The sequence below is a fragment of the Lytechinus variegatus genome, chromosome 2 (genome assembly GCF_018143015.1).
Source record: "Lytechinus variegatus isolate NC3 chromosome 2, Lvar_3.0, whole genome shotgun sequence".
NCBI classification, from domain to species: Eukaryota; Metazoa; Echinodermata; class Echinoidea; order Temnopleuroida; family Toxopneustidae; genus Lytechinus; species Lytechinus variegatus.
This window is the reverse complement of record NC_054741.1, coordinates 36,280,063-36,298,135: the sequence shown is the minus strand read 5'-3', so window position 1 is coordinate 36,298,135 and position 18,073 is coordinate 36,280,063. Positions and strand designations below refer to the sequence as shown.

The 18,073-nt window shown below is 35.4% G+C and overlaps 1 protein-coding gene and 1 long non-coding RNA gene across 2 annotated transcripts in view; both read left to right on the top strand.

Moving 5' to 3' along the window:
* LOC121407979 (uncharacterized protein KIAA0513-like) overlaps positions 1-6,574 on the top strand; it is a 39,513-nt gene extending 32,939 nt beyond the window's left edge. The window contains exons 8-11 of the mRNA XM_041599264.1: positions 337-409; positions 1,963-2,043; positions 3,101-3,276; positions 4,382-6,574. Coding sequence (XP_041455198.1) covers positions 337-409; positions 1,963-2,043; positions 3,101-3,276; positions 4,382-4,521 — 470 coding nt within the window. The 3' untranslated portion in view covers positions 4,522-6,574. The remainder of the gene's footprint in view (positions 1-336; positions 410-1,962; positions 2,044-3,100; positions 3,277-4,381) is intronic.
* Positions 6,575-6,950: 376 nt separating this feature from the next.
* On the top strand, positions 6,951-9,669 carry LOC121407980. The gene is made up of 2 exons (XR_005968973.1): positions 6,951-8,609; positions 9,108-9,669. It is a non-coding gene; the product is annotated as an uncharacterized LOC121407980 (long non-coding RNA).
* Positions 9,670-18,073: the final 8,404 nt, after the last annotated feature.

Here is an 18,073-nt window from a genome sequence, read left to right as displayed (position 1 = left end):
CGACTGTTTTCACAAAATATTGCTAAAATTTAAACTTCAATAACTTTATTATTTGTAATCCGATTTTGATGAAATTTTCGGCATTTTGCTCAGTGAATTCTACTCTATTTATTAAAATAAAAATATTTTCAGCCCGGACCATCCCTTTAACTTTGCATTTATAAGTCAAACATGCACAAAACATCCCCCTAACCCTTTCAACTTGGATGAATTGTGTTCTTCTGTGGCTCGTGTATCTGGAGGATCCAGCTTTTAAATGGGGTATTTCGTGGTATTTTCAGGTTGGTATGTTTTAAACTTGATGATAATTTCTCAAATACCTTAATATTTTTACAGGGTCACCTTCAAATCCAAAGCCTCCAAAAGTAAAGAGCTTCCTGTATACTCATCTTAAAGAACAACCAATATGGTAGGTCTGAGAGTTCTGATTATAATTTTCATGTGGAGATTTAAAAAAAAACAAGAGAAGAAATGGGAGATGAGTTTTGGCAATTCATATTTCAACTCTTTTTCATGTTTCCTGTTCAGTCAGAAATTGTCCGCATGCAGTGTGTTTCCATAATGTGCTTTCTATTAAAAATCACATAAAAAGAATCCCGAGGGAGGGGGGGGGGGGGCAGTCAAGTTTATTGCTGTACACATGCGTGACCAAAAAACGTGGTCAAAGGGGTGGGTTTTTTTTTCCAGTTTTTTATGCGGGCCGTGCATTCACTCGTTAAGGGTATCAAAAACACTGATTTTCAAAAAAAGGTCCGGTTTTGAAAGAATGGTCAATTGCAGGGTGAAATGTATTTGGGGTATGTTTTTTTTTAAAGACTAGCCAAACGTGTTTGGGGTATGTTTTCCCCTGGGGCGTTTTTCTTCTCGTTTCTGTAAATTGTATTCCTTTGTGGTATATTAACACCAACTGGCAGTAATTGCTCTGGGGGGCATGTAATACCCATGAATATCGTTATCTATTTAAGCTTATTGTAAGCAAGTATAGACAAAACTTGTTTAGGGGTCATATTCTGGCGACAACTTGTTTAGGGACCAAAATGTTTATACATGTATGAAGCCCGAGAAAAACTTGTTAAGGGGGTTATTTTGCACACAGAAAATCTCATTAGTGTTTGGAAATAATTTGGTCATGCATGCGTACAGCAATACATTTGCCTCCCCCCCGGAAAAAAATCTCATGAAGAAATGCATTTGTTCTCTTTTTTTTTAATGAAGAATCTTTTACCAGTTTTCATTGATCTATATACGTTCATTATTCAGCTGGTACACAGACATGTTTAATTTAAGGTTATTTAATTGTATCGTTGTTTATATTATATGCCATTATACTTGTAAGAGATCCTGTTTGGAAAGTTCCAATGTATTGCACGAGACACCATCCCACACAGTGCTATTTTAGAATATCACAGAATTATGTTGGCAAGGAACATATTATTTTGTTTTGGTTTTGTCTGTCTTCAGCTTTAGCAAACTGATTAGATGTTAAAGGGATGAATCATTATGTGAGTTTGATCAATTGTGTGTCCATATGGCTATTAGGAACTCTGTGTAAGCCTTTTTTTTGGTCAAATTGGTTCACGCATGAGAAGGGAGTCGATATAAACAAGACAAACTATGCAGATAGTTTAATTGTGCTTCAGATTGAAATAAATTTTTATGTAAGATCAGTAAATTAATTAATTTTAAACAAGTTTATGTCAGATGCGGCGGAACATCAGGCTCGGACAAAGAAAGAGGAGGGGTACTTTATGTCTGCCTAACAAAAGGTGCCCCTCCACTTTCATTGTATGAGCCTGATGTTCCGCCGCCTCTGGTTATGTTCATCACATCATAACCATTTCGGGGCACATACGCTCATGAAATCTATTACTGAAGTTGAATAGTGGCATGCACTTAAGAGGGATTTAACAAACCTTGAGATAAGGCTTTAATCACAGTACAACCTTTCATGCTAATTTACAGGAAATGCCAAAGATTCTGGAATGCATCCTTCTTTGAGTCAGTACATCATGAGAGAACACAACAGTCGCCTGATGGAAGAAGGTGAGCCTTGGTCCAAACATAAAGCTTCTGTTAGCAAATACATTTAATGGTTGAAATTAGCAAATTAGTAAATATTCTTAAAACAGTGTTGCTTTGGTAATGTGAAGGTAATGATTTGCAACCAACAACAAAAAAGTTTATGTTGTCTTTTTATTCGAATAGTATTGTTATGGTCACACTTCTTAGTCCCCCTGCTTTGGTTTATTGGCAATGCCCATCAAATTTTAATAGGAAATTTTTTTAAGCATGAGACTAATTACTTTTCAGGGATTACTAGTTCTGTTTTACCTATATCTTATAAGATTTTTTGTCCATGTGGACAAATGTGCCAAACTGCCAATTATTTCATAAAATTGTACTAGTGAGAATTCTGTCAATGTACAAGATGTGCATGTAATGTATAAAGTTGCCCCATTCGCAGCAGCATATGTTAGGTAAAACAGTGCTGGGGCTAGAGCTGAAACCACACACCCATTCAATTGTTAATGCTGGGGGATATCACTGAAACATTGCCTTGTCAAACTTCTTTGGCTGGTTATTTGATAGTTCAGGTTGAAAAAGTTCCAAAGTTTGTTTTTGTTTACTTTTGCCATTTCAAGGCTGTATCATCTAAAACATTTGTGCTCTTCTGCTATCCCATGCATGAGAAAAGCAATAAAATTTGTCTCATTTTTTTTTACTTGGGATATTTCTACATGCTCAACCTGATGCTGAATGACTCATAGCTCCCAATGAAATGTATCGTGTCAACACATATACATACATTAAAGCATTTCCAATTATAACAATAGAGATCTCAAAAATACATTAAAGTACAGTATAGTTTATTAAAAGTATTAAAAGCCAAAATAGATTAAAAAGGATTAAAAAAGAAGTTATCAAAGCAAGTAACTCTGTATAATTTCCACAAATAAAAACAGTTACACGCATTCCTCATTCACTGTTGAAACTAATTCCACAGAGTTATTCCCATTGTCATTGGTTGGCGCACCCCCCCCCCCATCTAATGACATGTCGCTATCTATTTCACTTATACATGTGTATTTGAAATTTGCAGAGGTCACTGGAGGCATATGAGTTCCGAGGAACAAGAGCTGGCAGAAATCATGGAAGAGAACATCACTTTTGGTCAGCTAGCGACCTTCTTGCACAACATGATGGCTCTAGGTCTGTCAGAAGAGTTCACAACAAGGTTCCTAGCCAAGATGGGTGTGATTGGAAACATTACTCGAGGTTCGGACATGCGATTTGTATCGATACGATTGAGGAAATTTTGTGATTGAGGGAGGACAGAGAATGTGATGGAAGGAAGGGCGATGGAAAGAAGAGAGAAGAGTGAGGGTGTCGTGATCTAGTGGTTACGAATCTCGTCTTTCAATGAAAGGGGCGTGGGTTTGAATCTCGCCCATGGCGTGTTTTCCTTCAGCAAGAAATTTATCTGCATTGTGCTGCACTCAACCCAGGTGAGGTGAATGGGTACCCGGCAGAATTAATTCCTTGAATGCACCAAGCGCCTTTAGCAGCTGGAGCTACAGCCGGGGTAATATACAGTGTGCCATTGAATAGGAAACTATAGATGAATTGGCACCTCATAAATGCTGTATTATTATTTTCACTGTTATTATTATTAAAGAAGAACAATGGAAAGAAAGAAAAAAAAGTGGATAGAAGTGTTTAATAGGAAATGAAGAGGAAAAGAAGCATAGCTCTGGGAGGGGTATGAGAAAGAGGGAGGGGTAACTATAGAGTGACAAAATATTTTACCGAAAATGCAAGGATGATGTGAAGAAATGTAAAAGGAAAGAAGAGAATATTGCTTTTAGTCAGCTAGCTACCTTCTTGCATAATTATGTGATGGATCTATGTTCATCAGAAGAATTCACAACAAGGTTCATTGACTAATCGGGTATCATAGGAAACATTACTCAAGGTTTGAAAATAATATGTTCATTTATATAGCACTCTTACAATATATTATCATTTCACAGCTCTTTGCACAATAATGGAATAGAAAATTGTAATACCTAATACATGTAAAGATTATTGATTAATAATGATCGGATCAATCATAACTCATTGTGAGATGGTCCCAGAATAAATTCTTGTTTAGTGTACAGCAAATCCCAGCCTTTCTTTCTCGTCTCCTTCCTGTCACATTTCTCTATCTTTTGTTTTGATTTATTTCTCTCTTTCTTTTTTCTTTACAATCAGGGTCCTGTCATAAAATCCATTGTAAAATTAAGCATAATTGTGAGTCTACTGCAAACCTTATTCAAAATGTTACAATCAATTTTAAATGTCAATCGTATCTATTTGTGCAATCCCCCTTCCCCCACAGATCAGTATGAGATGCTGTCAGCCAACATCACATCGCACTTCAAAGCCGGCAAGGAGCCCAGACGATGGTCTGTGAGCAACCTAGGTACACCTATCAGACAGAGACTAAGCAGTCTTATGAAGCTACCTAGCTTACATTGACATCAGAAAGACATTAGACTTCACCAGAGCCGTGCTTGCCTAAGACATTCCTGCCATAGCAACATGAAGGATTTGCAGATTGCGATCCTGTTATAGCATCAAGAGCCATCTATCTGCAAGTGGAGCTGGGTCAACTTGGTCCTTAAAATACTTTTTAAGGCCTTTGATATGTATAGACCTACTTGCACTGTCTTCTCAAAATGAATTAGCAAGTGTTAAAAGGAAGACAGTATTAATGGCGAATGTACTCAGTGAAGTATATTCATGTAGAGGGAATGAAGAATTTAAAATTGTGCTGTTTTCCTGTACAGTACTTGCCACTTTCACAAATTATAAACTCAATCCACAACCATGCAAATACGTGTGCCTAATAATTACGCAACTCAATAGTGAAATGATACAGCTCAAAGAGTTCTACAAAGTGTCCAGATTTTAACAGAGTTTGCAAGCATGATGGAAATAGAATGAATTTTATGTGATGTGTGCTTAAAAATAAAGCAGCAAAGCTTAATATACACTGTAAATCAAGATATGACCATGTTTCTCCTCTCCCAAATGATATTCATTCGCTCCATGTTAATAATTATATCAAACTTATATCTTAACTCTAACTGAACAGTCAAGCCTTAACATACTTAGTCGATCTTAGTTCATCATTTTGTAAATTTTTGTTTTAATTTTAGACTCCCTATTTGTGTTTTCCTGTTTTCTTTATTTGGTCAATGCGCTTTGTATCTCATGAGAAGGCGCTATATAAATTTTGTTATTATTTAAAAGTGCTCTGTCACAATCAAATTAACTCATATTGATTTATGGTAAAGACAATATTCCTGACTCAAAAGCTTGATCAATGCAAGCCAGTACTGCTATTTCAATTACATAGAATGATGCTGCTCAAAAGTATTTGTTGTGGAAATGCCCAGATTTTAAAGTGGGAATAGAAACTGGTCATTTGATCAATGGGTATTAGTGCTATTTGGAAAATGCTTGCCACCCTAATCTCGGGCTAACAAGAATCAACTCAATATGTTATGTAACTCAAAAAGTAAGTGTTCAATGCAAAACCTTACTGATCAGGTGGGTGTTTCATAAAGCTGTTCGCAAGTTAAGAAAGACTTTAAGAAGGACTGGTGATCCTTTCATTTGGTAAACGATATACACCATTGGCAATGGTTTGGCGTGTAAGAAAGGTTCACCAGTCGTTCTTAAAGTCGCTCTTAACTTACAAACAGCTTTATGGAACGACCCCCAGGAGAGTTCTAGATATGGTTATGCAGTTATGTTGAAGATGTGAAAAAATGCCCAGATTTAAAGAGTATAAAGCTGGCTGTTAAATTGATTAGGTATCTGTGCTGTTTGAATTGTGCTTACTGCATGCTTACAAAAATCAACTCAATATCATAACTCAGAGACTACTTGTTTAATGCAAAGCAGTACAGCTAAAAATATTTTTATAATGGTGGTACTATTAAAATAGGTTTGAAAAGAGATATGAACAACCTGTTGGGTACATAAATCTGTTTGTGGGTTATGCACAACTTGTTACTTTTTGCTCAAGCTACATGCACAAACATCACTTTGCTTAATAACTTTGGATGAGGCCCTATCGATAATGTAAAGTATATATATCTAGTTGGAACATAGATGTTATTATATACAAATATTAGTGGTCAGATGTTATAATATGCTTGAGAAATGAAATGGGAGAAGGTATACTCACAGTTTTAATGATAAAATTGATTTTACATGCTCCAAGAGCAATATGAGGCATTAGTATCACACATTGTGGTAGTGCATTGGAAGTGTGAATGAAGTCATACTCGTGCTTTTTTGTCATATTTGTTTACCGTCATTCAAAATCATAGTTTTTATTGATTTGAACAAAGAGATAAAGACTAATCAAGCATATATATATAGCACTAAATATTTCATCTGTCAAATATGAATCATAATCTGGAGAGCGTTCGTGAAAGTACTTGTCGGACGTTTCATCCGACAGTTACCATATTACCAGTGCCTCTCAGCCAATCAGAATCAAGGAAAGTGGTCAGATCTTACAACTTGTTGGACAGAAATGTTGATGAAACGCTCCCCAGGATTCATTGTTCTATTTGTTTATTTTCTTTTCAAATTGACTTGGTGTGCATTTGATGGACTTGGCATTCAAAATATGTCTAGTTCTTGGTTTGCTATGCTTTAATGTACTAATAGTGTGTAAACTTAAAGCAAAGTTTGAGTTGTGGTATCGAAAGCTAATTTTGATAGGAAATGGTAGGAAGCCATCCTTAAAGTGCTTATGATATGGCAGAATGCTTACACAGGAAACAACCTGCGAGATGTCTAGATCTCTGGGGCCCGTCTTACAAAGAATTGCGACTGATCCTATCAATCGCAACTATAGAAAGCAAGCAACATCTAAAATGTCATGTTTGTTCAAAATATTTCTAGAAATGATGTATATTCATACATTCACCGTTTTCTTTACAATTCAGTATGCTTCTCTTGGTTTTCAAAGGACAATGGGCTAGTTTCTTAAAGAAAAAAAAATTATGACATTGATGGATTTCCATAAACTTGAGATTGATCAGATCAATCGTAACTCTTTGTAAGACGGGCCCTGGTCTCCATGTACTCATTACTTTGTAATGATACATTTTCCCAAAAATTGTTTGGCAGATATCATTTGTAGTTTATATAAATCTGTGTAAAGTTTTGTTCAATTCTGTGAACATCTTATTTTTTCTTGTTACAAGTACCAGAGTTTATCTCTTTTTTTTTGTTTGCCTTACCTACGTGTACTTAACCACAAATGTAGAAATTCAGATGAATCGTGCAATATAGATAATTATTTTTTTTGTATAGCTTTGTAGGATTGCAAATTGTATTCTAGCTTCTGGGCAATTCCATGAAAAAGTCAGTCTTTGAGTATGTTCAGCCCTCATTTTTGGGGTCAATTTTACTGCACTTATCGAACTGCTCCAGACAGAGTAATTGATAGCATTGCAACTTATTAAATGAACCAGAAAACATCGACAAATTATTTTAGGATGGAAAGTTTGATGTACATGTTTTTATGTAATTACCCTTCTGTAAAAAGTTGTGTTGTATTTTATAATCCATGATTATTTTATTTTAGTATGCAGTATGTTCTTTTGGGATGATGAGTGTACAGAGCTTTGTAATAGGACGTCAAACCAGTAAAGTTGCCAAGGTTTTGCTGATAAAATAACATCCAGCTTTAAAAAAAAAACATTTTCTACTATGTCCAAGTTGGATTTATTGGTTCTAAAATATCCTCAAAAGTTATACCATGGGTTTTAGGACAGCCAATAGGCCAAATCTAGAAGAATTATACTTTTTTTCATAAATAATGTTAGAAGTGATATGAAAAAGATCCATAACAAGCTAGATTTCCTGAAGGAGGGGATGTTTATTTACCATATTTGGCTTTTGTAGTAAGGTTACATGTTTAACAATATTACATGTTTATTATAAGTGCACAAAAGATGAGTTCTAATATAGTCAACTCCTTTTGTTTCTACAAATATTTTGATTCATAAATTCTTTTATTTTAGTGTGTAGTTGCTCAAATGACAAGATATGCATTCTGAAATAGCTTGAGATCTTCATATAATATTCCAATAGTACATTTAAACATTTACCTGTTAGCAAAGGGCCACCATTTAAAGCTAACGTTGCAAGATATTTAATATTTAATCAGTACAAGTTGAAATCAATGCATGTTTCATATTTATTTATTGTCCCATATATATGTCTTTAATATGTACCTGGGAAACTAGACTGGTACCATGTTAGTTGCTGTAATGACAAAGTTACTATAATAGCCTTAGTAATGGACATACTGAATCTTTTCGACAAGCAATCATTGGAGTAAAATGGCATGAATGACTAGAACGCTAGAGCCTAACAATAATAGAACCGTAAGAGACAAAGTTACTATAGTTGGAACTCTCTATGACTCGGGCGTCAGGTTGTAATTCACATTTGTGTGTATAAAAAGTGAGAGATGGTGACTATACGAGCGATAGGGCATCACCGTCTGTGGGTATTGTATATCGAGGAGGCAGGTGTCAACCATGGGTCTAACTGCAGCGTCATCACAGACACAATTCAGAAAGGCACCAACATTCTAGAGTGAATTATGACTATTGTATGACTTGCACATGGCTTAACATTCAGTATGGATAATGCGATTCCTTTAATTTAATTAGTTCCAAATCAACATTCACTGTGCTACCAATATTATGAATAAGTCTGAGAAATCCCATTATAATTTTAAAAATACAACTCTAATGTTTATATATTCTAGCGACCTTCACTGATCTGTGATATTGCCAAGATTGTTTATGAAGTTTAAAAGGGAAAAGCAAAAGGGAAAAGCAAAAGCAAAAAGCAGTATTCATTCAGATTCGTCATTTTATTTGGCATGGCCTTTTATTTTCTACAGAAGAGGAAAGTTATCTTGTCAAATCACATTTCCTTCCTTTGTATTTATCGACTTTTGCATGGAACAGAATGTCGCCCTCTTCTGTCGGATCTTTTATTTGCTGTTGGAAGAATTACAGTGTAGTAAATTTGCTTTTCCCTTTTAAACAATCATTCATACATGTATACAGGGTGATAAGAAATACATGATATCAGTGTATGGCATGCTTGTAAAAGCAATTTTTATGTATTTCATACATATGATTTTTAATTTAACTTGAAAAGTGAAGGGAAAAAATGTCCATTACTAGGTTAAAATAACTAGTTTAGTGGTATTACATTTTTTTTGTTAGTCACATGTCCTAATTTCTCAAGCCATAATGTTCCAGCCAAACAACAACAAAATGAATATTTTATGCATGGTTGTGGCTTGCAGGGCAATGAAATGGTTGAATATGTTTTTTAGTTATTTTGTGTGGTGATCAATACAAGTGCAATATGGGTATAAAGTTACTGTATCATCTCATCAATTATTTTCATCCAAATTACCAAATTGATATTGTGTATTAACAGTCTCTCATCATTTATCTATCTTTTATATATGTATGCTCTAACTGTACATAAACATTGTAATATTGGAATTGCTTTATTGCATTTTTTTGTCAATCAATTTTGTTGATTGAACTTTTTATTTGCCAGTGATAACAAAAGAAAGACCCATTTTGGTGCGGAAACTCTTCTGTTTTGGGTGGGAAGAAGAATATACACATTTTGATTTCAATCAGTTTGTTACTATATATCCCCTAGAGCAATGATTTGAATGATTTGAAAGATTCCAGATGTATTTGGATTTTAAAGGAGAGGTCTTGCCTATATTTTATTCATCTATCTATTCATTTTATGTGATGATACAGCTCATGAAATAAGTTGATATATGTCTGTTTCTGGTTCTATCTACAGAAAAAAATAAAACATTTTTGTCAACAAGATGGAGATTCTCAACCTTATCATTGAATACATACTGTATAAGCTGTTATTTTCGCGGGGGTTTTATTTTCGCGGATTGCCGATCGGCCGCCAATTTAACAAAACGGGAAAATGTTGACACATTTCTTAGTCAGTGCCAATGCCCCTAACAGCAGAGCTTTGTTATTGAAAACATCCTGCAAAATTAGAAAAAGGAGATATGCACCTCTATATGTACAAAAAATAAGGCTTAAAAAGTACAGTTAGTGATTCAAAAAGTTAGCTTGAATTTCACTTTTTTTAATGTCTCAAACAAAATCAGAGCCTAAATTATGTTCTAACATTATTTTATCAATATTTATACACTCACTGTAATATTAAAATGTATTTTCCATGAAATAATTTGATTTAATTGTCATCTGATTGACTCTATACACATGTATTGGTAGCTATTTGCACACTCATTAATATTCATAAGTCACATGACCAAAAATTTTGGGGTGAAGATTCTGTTCACAAAATTCCACAATTTTGCACTTTTACCAACTTTTTGAAAAATTAATCAAACAAAACACAAATTCCAAAGATTGCTTAACCCTATTAGATCCTGTGGCATGATGATTTTTTAGATCTAAAGGTTAAAAAAGTGAAATTTAAGCCACCTTTTTCATAATTTGTAACTGTTTTTACAGGGACTTATTTATGTACAAAAGACCTATCAGCATGAAGACTGTGAGGAGTAAAGATTTGCACATGCTTTGCACTGCATTTACTTCTTCGAAATGCTGTGGAAATGTTTTGTACATCTTCCGATGGCGAATTTAACGACCCGCGAAAATGTCGGGACCCTGGCGATTCGCGAAAAATTCTGTACACGAAAATAACAGCTTTTACAGTAATAGTCAAGAAATGAACATAAGTGATTTAAAGAAGGACAAAGAGTTCTTCTATAATTCTATCTTTATAATTGTATATGTGCCTATGTGTATTCCTGTTGGATGCCTTGTATGAATCTGAACTGTGCTTTATCATTTCACTGAAGACCACAACACACCTCATGGCCTGTCTGTAGGACATGCTCAGTATTTTCTGTAACCCTAAATAGGCCGGGGTATTTTGGGAGTTCATATGGCCAGGGGAGGGGGGGGGGCCTCCCGTCGACTGCGCGATCGCTCAGAAAATTGGCACACAGGTTGCCTGTGACATAATCTACAAAATTGTATAGTAATTTATTTCATGCAAATTTATGCATAATTAGTTTGCCAAATCATACTTTTTCCTCATTCCCTAAAATGCTCCAAATGTTTTGAATTTTTTTATATAGAAACACTGTGGTGTTCTTAGCAAGTGTACATGAAAAATATCAGATCAATTTCTTATGTATTACATTGTTTTTGTAATTTCTTATGTACCGGTATTTGTTTTTTCCCCCCTTTGGTTTTTCAATGAAATTTGTTTGGGACTCTTTTGAGACCACAAACTGCATAAAACAAATCCATTTAAACAAGCAAAACAAAAAGAAAAATCATACATTTATGATTTTTGGTTGAAAACACAATGTGCATAGACTTTGTACACGAAATCATGTTTTTGATCAATTTTTGGTCCAACATGCACTTACAAAATGTTATCTAATTTCGGAACCGCATACCCGGGTGTCGCAAAATTTGTGCAAGACTTGAAAGTAAAAAGTCGGAGAGCGGTACGGTCAAAAAATTTCACACGGCAAAAATATTGCGCGAAATGTTTAAGGGGGGCCCTCAGAAGCCCCTCCCCCTGCCTAGATAGGGTTAATGCAAACTGAATTATTATTTACGTTTTAAGAGTATTGAGAGTCAAAAACAAACTTGATTTGCATGAGTTCCAGTCATGTCATAATTTGTGTGGTGGTCCAGTGTGTACTGTGAATATACATATACTTCCAAATCATTTTATCTCGTGATTTTATAGTTTCAACTTTATATTCTTTTACAAAAACATTTATGTCATGATTGATATATTGTCTTTGAGATTAAGATATTTCAGTGTTCATGTACATGTGATATGATGCCAGTATGTAATCTACGTTCATATATGTATATGGTGCTGTAAAACTTAACTTGAATGTATAACTAAAATAGGGAGGGAAAATTAAATATACTTAATATTTGAAAAATAAAAAAATCTTTGTTTCAATTTTTTTGTCAGTTTGTTTTAGAGATGATTCTTTTTCCGTTCTTGTTTTTCTTTGTTCTTTAAAAGGTTTTCCAACTTGGGGCCCGTAACATAAAGCTTAGTAATCATTGTATTTTTTCTACGATTGATTGCATTGATTACAACAATGTACAACCAATCGTGAAAATCAAGCGTACGCTCAATTGCTAACCTTTGTGTTACGGGACCCTTATTTTATTCATTTGAATAGAGTAGATTTAATAACCAGATAGAAAATTGTTATGAAATTTGAAACTTTGCATTAATCTAAACTCATAAAGTTGTTCCTTAGACTTCGCCCCATGGTTCATAACAAGTTACAGTAAGGAAAGCATGACGTCACTTTCCACCTCCAGGGTGTAATATTTTTGGGAGTTAAAAATACAAGAAGGAAAAGTGGGCATGATCTTCCAGGGCTTTGTTGCATAAGTTACCATTCTGATAACTCTGTCATCTAATGGTGACATGCATGAAATTTTGATTGGCTGTTGATCAGTGTTGCCATGGTAGTTACCGTTGGATGGCAAAGATACTATAAAAGTAACGTTTATGCAACAGGGACCTGGGAGGTGTTTCATAAAGCTGTTCGTAAGAGACGAATGACTTTACGCACGACTGGTGATCTTTTCTTGTGCAATGCGATATGCCTATGTAATTGATTTATGACCTAAGAACAGGTTCCAGTTGTGCGTTAAGTCGTTCGTAACTTTACGAACAGCTTTATAATAATAATAATAATAATTGACAACATTTATATAGCGCTTATCACAAAGAATGTCTCTAAGCGCTTAAGGAAAATAAATAGGAAGACAAGAAATTTCAGCTAAAATTAAATTATACATGTTGACAGTTGAAAGTAGACAGTTGAAGCGGCATATGCTAAGGACGATCTATTTAACAAAAAGGTGAGTTTTTAACATAGATTTGAATTTGTCAGTCGAGTCTGCTTGTTTTATGCTTTGAGGTAGGTTGTTCCAAAGTTGAGGGGATGCTGAACAAAAACAATGCTGAAACGCCCACCTGGGGCCCATTTCATAAAGGACTTACAACTGTTGTAACTTTACCTTTATGACAACAACCATGGAAACCTTGATTTTTATTAGTTGCCGTAAAGACCAGTACAACATTTGTAAGTCCTGTATGAAACAGGCCCCTGGTCATTTCAATACATCCTCATTTACTGCTTTTTAAAGAAAAAAAGAAGGGTCCTAACTCCATATCATTTTGGTATGCAGAACATCCCTATCTATTATATCTCTCTCACCCTCTCTTCAAATCCCCCTCCCTTATCTGTCTCTCCCCTTTACTCTATCACCGTAACCATTCCCTTGGTACCAATGCGTTGCTACCTTCACGTTTTTTCCTTCACATAACGTTTCTCATCTCTCGTCAAATATTCACCAGACATTGAATGCAAAATCGAAACATCAATGAAATATCAACTTCAGGCCTTTGATAGGAGTGAGATTTGTATTTCATATTCATCAAATATACATTTACAACTAATATCAATACTTCCATTGATATCTATTATAAGTGTAGTTTCCATCATACATTATGAAAGAAGGAAAATAATGGTGCTTAAAAAAAAAAACTTCTGATGACTGACCCCTTATTAACACTTATAACAGACACATCACTTTACACATAAATTTTAATGCACTACTACCTGAAAAAAAAATCTGTGAAGGCAATTGCAGCTATTTTGAAAAGAAACAAATTGATTCAAATAAGTATGATTAAGGATAGATATGTTTTTTTTTTTATAACAAGCCATCTGTGTATAATCTGAAAAAGATGGTTTGTGTATGGATTCTGTCTCATAGACAAAGGTTGTTTGATAATTGTTATCACAAAAGCCACATAGGTTGAATGAAAGCTGGATGTTGTCAAGAACTGATAAGTTTTATTGTTTTACAATGTACTTTGTCCAGAAGAATGTGCTTCCAATCTGATATGATATTCAATTTGTTACATGACTCATCCATTATGCTTATTTCCCTATACAAAATACATTCCTGAACATTAATCTTGATAAAACAGAATGAAAAAAGGGGGGAAAATATATTCAATAAAAGGGAAAGAGTAAATATCTTCAAATTCAAAAACAATATTCAAAATTCTGAGTTGGATACCACATAGATCATCAATATAATGCAAAAAAAAAAAATCATAATAATTTCTCACTCTAAATAATGTAGGACAACTACAAATGGGTCAGATTCCTGTGTTCTTGAAATTGAATTTAACATTGATGATGAGAAGATGTTGAAGGAAAGATTCCCCAAAGTTGCCTAGCTTATAAAATCCCTGAGCAAAAAGACAAAAAAGAGAGAAAATGTCATATTTACACTATATATATCACAACATTCATTTCCAAGTATACTAAATTTATTTTTTTGTCCACATATAATTTTGCAATAAATGTCATTTGAAGGGGGGATAAGTTAATCTGTCTGCATCTTCAAAGTATGTCAAGATATTATGTTAATCTGAACCTTTAGTCAATTTTAACCGTAATAATACAATTTACTGCTTTAAATTTGCAAGTAATGTAATTTTGAGGGGAAAGGGTTGGCTCAGTTTTGAGTTACAAACAGCTTAATGAAACACCCAACTGGTCTAAAGTTGTGCCGATCTGGAGGTGTTGCATAAAGCTGTTTGTAAGCTACGAGCGACTAGTTACCCTCTCTCAGGAGCTGAATCAACGCCACTCAACATTTCGGTACAGCATTTACCATACAAAAGAGTCAACAGTCACTATGAACTGCTTTATGAAACAGTCCCCCCTGGTCGTGTAATCCATTCTCGATGCCAGCCTATCAATTTGTTTTCCCCTTTACTAGTCGGCCCATTGGTTATGAGTGATAAGTTTGCTAATTCCTATCTGTCCGCTTAAGGCTACCACATAATTCCTTATCTCGATTCTAAAATCTTTCTCGTGAACTGAGCATTAATTCATTTTGAAGGCAATCTTGAATACTTCATAATTATAAATTGGAATTACTCTTAATTCTATACTGTATATATGTACATTTGCTGTATTTCTTGTACATACCTCTTCACTCTTGACTTTTAGATCAATCATCAGCATCGCTACATACACATATATATATCAATATCATGAACATCAAGAAATAAACATTAGCGTAGCGTATATTAGTTGACTATTCACTGCTAATAGCCAAGTGTGCAACTTAGAGAAATGGCACTTGTCTTGATATTAAACTTGTGTTGCAATTGCAGCACAAATAGTATTAACTCAAATCCTACATCTATTAGAGGAGGAAGATTACACTATAACACACATGAAGACCTTTCAACACATCTAGATTGTTTAACAATAGGTTGTAGAGTTGTAACTATTTTTTACAGAACCAAAATATACCTGAAACTCCCTGATAGTCCAGCATAAATATGTCATTTTAAGACTTGAAAGTGAAGATTTCATACATACCATTTCTATATAACTTTAATACAAGCAAGCAAGAACAAATATGATGAAATTCTATGATAGTCACTCAAATGGTAAAATTTCAGTAGCTTGTAACAGCAGCTTTTGAAATAAGATTGGAATCCAGGTTTGTGAAGCAGTGCCCTGAAATACTACAACCATTTCTACCTGAATGTGGCTCTCCACCTGGGAATTTAATGTGATCAAGCTGAAAACATTTTTGTAAATTACTTTCTCAAGCTTTCTTCCATTCATTTCTCTGAAAGTCAGAGTCAAAACTCGAACAAATGATTCCAATCTCTTTCAATTTCCTTGTGTACTGTTTATGCACTCTGGGACATTGGTCTTGGCAATGGTTTGGATCGCTTGGGCTTGTCGAGGCCACAAGCCCAAGCATGACCGCCATCCCAATGCTCTGACCCCCCCTCCGATGCATGCTAAAGATCAATTTTCTATCATGATAACTCACATCTGCCCCTTTCATAAATGTAAATGACAAAGTGCCAGCTCCGGGCCCTGTTGCATAAAAGTTATGACTATGGTCACTTTGCCATCCAGTTGTAACTACCATGGTAACACCGATCCACAACCAATTAATATCAAGGATTCTATGCAAGTTACAATAATGGTAAAGTACTTTTATGCACCGGGGCCTTGGCCAAGATTACCATGGTAACACCCAACAACAACCAATCAAAATCAAGGATTCCATGCAAGTTACAATAATGGTAATTTTTATGCAATGGAAGCCCTGGCCAAGAGTACTCCTTGCAGCACCTTTCATTACCAAAAGCCAGAATACCATCATTCCTACATAAATTTTGAAATCCTTATTCCATCAGACACGAGGATTGGGAATGCGGGGGGAAAACCCGCTGTGAGAGGTGCTCAGCATTCTTATGGCTGGATTCCTGGAAAGAGACGCAGCATATGCTTTCGGAAAAGCGAGTAGTTGACTTCAACAAATCCACAGATTTTTTAATATAGAAAGAAGATGTCTCATTTCAAGTACAGTCAAACCTGTGTTAGTGACCACCTGTCTATAGTGACCACTAAAACTGCTTCACATGGAGGCAGATTGTGTGTATCAGAACCTGTCTACAGCATCCATCTGCTTTAATATAGTGACCACCAAAACCGATTCCCATGGAGGCAGGTTATATGTATAAGAACTGTCTATAGCATCCACTTGCCTATAGTGACCACTAAAACCGATTCCCATGGAGGCAGATTGTGTTTACAAGAACCTGTCTATAGCATCCACCTTTCTATAGTGACCACTAAAACCGATTCCCATGGGGCAGTTTGTGTGTATAAGAACCTGTCTATAGCAGCCACCTGCCAATGGTGACCACTAAAACTGTTTTCCATGGAGGCAGATTGTTTGAAAAAGAACCTGTCTATAGCAGCCACCCATCTCTAAAGGTCACATTTTGTGTTTCCCTTCAGTGGTCACTATAGACAGGTTTCACTGTACTCTCATAGAGTAACAATCAAGGTGATAGATTTGCTTCAAGCAAACCTTTTTTTTTCATTTGCCCCCTTTCACCTTTAAAAAGACTTTCCACCTGCCATCCAGACAATGTATTATAATCACAAATCTGGCTGCCGGTGAGGCACTCTGTAGTGCATTATTAGACATTTTGATCACATAATACATTCATGAACATGCATGCTGCAGTGCATGAATTAATAATGATAGCACGATATTGATGAGCTCATACATGCACCCAACAAAATCAAATGCAGGAGGATTCCCAACTTTGTCATAAATGCCCCATCAATGACAATGTCAAGTTTTTAATTATTGATGGAATATGGTTTATTCCTCTACGAAGACTTCCCATAACCATGTGTACAGCTCTACATAGGCTAAGACTGGGCTGACCAAACAAAGAACGTGAGGCTGTGCCATATCTAGAAACTATTTTCAGTTTAAATGGTTGACCATCCATAGAATCTGTGCAATTATCTCAAATTTGTATGGATTGCCCAACAAGCATAGACTTCAATAATGATGAGGCCCCTGAACTCTCCAACCGAGTGCAACCCACGAGGCTTATCCGGACAATGAAACGAAATAGCTCCCAAGTGAGAAAGGCAAACTGGGCCTAACACAACTATGAGAAAGAACACCCACAGGGCCTACAGGGGAGACTACCTAGAACTGGCACTTGGTATCTTCAAGGAATAAGAGGGGGGTGACGTTATGTAATCAGTGCCTATTCATTCTCAGCCCTTTGTTTACCCATACACCTCTTTAGGCAGGTCCAGTACACAGAGTGCTCTAATCACCATCTAGTGTCTCTGGGCACAGGGACACAATGCAATACTCAGCAACAATTGACACTGACTTTAACAACTACACAATGGACTGGGATTAGAAGAGTCAGGGTAATGTAGAATGCAAACAGAGAGAGAAGGAAATCCTGAAAGAGGCATGCATGTGATGGGTATCAAAGGGAGAGAGTAGGGGGCAAGAGGGGGGGGGGG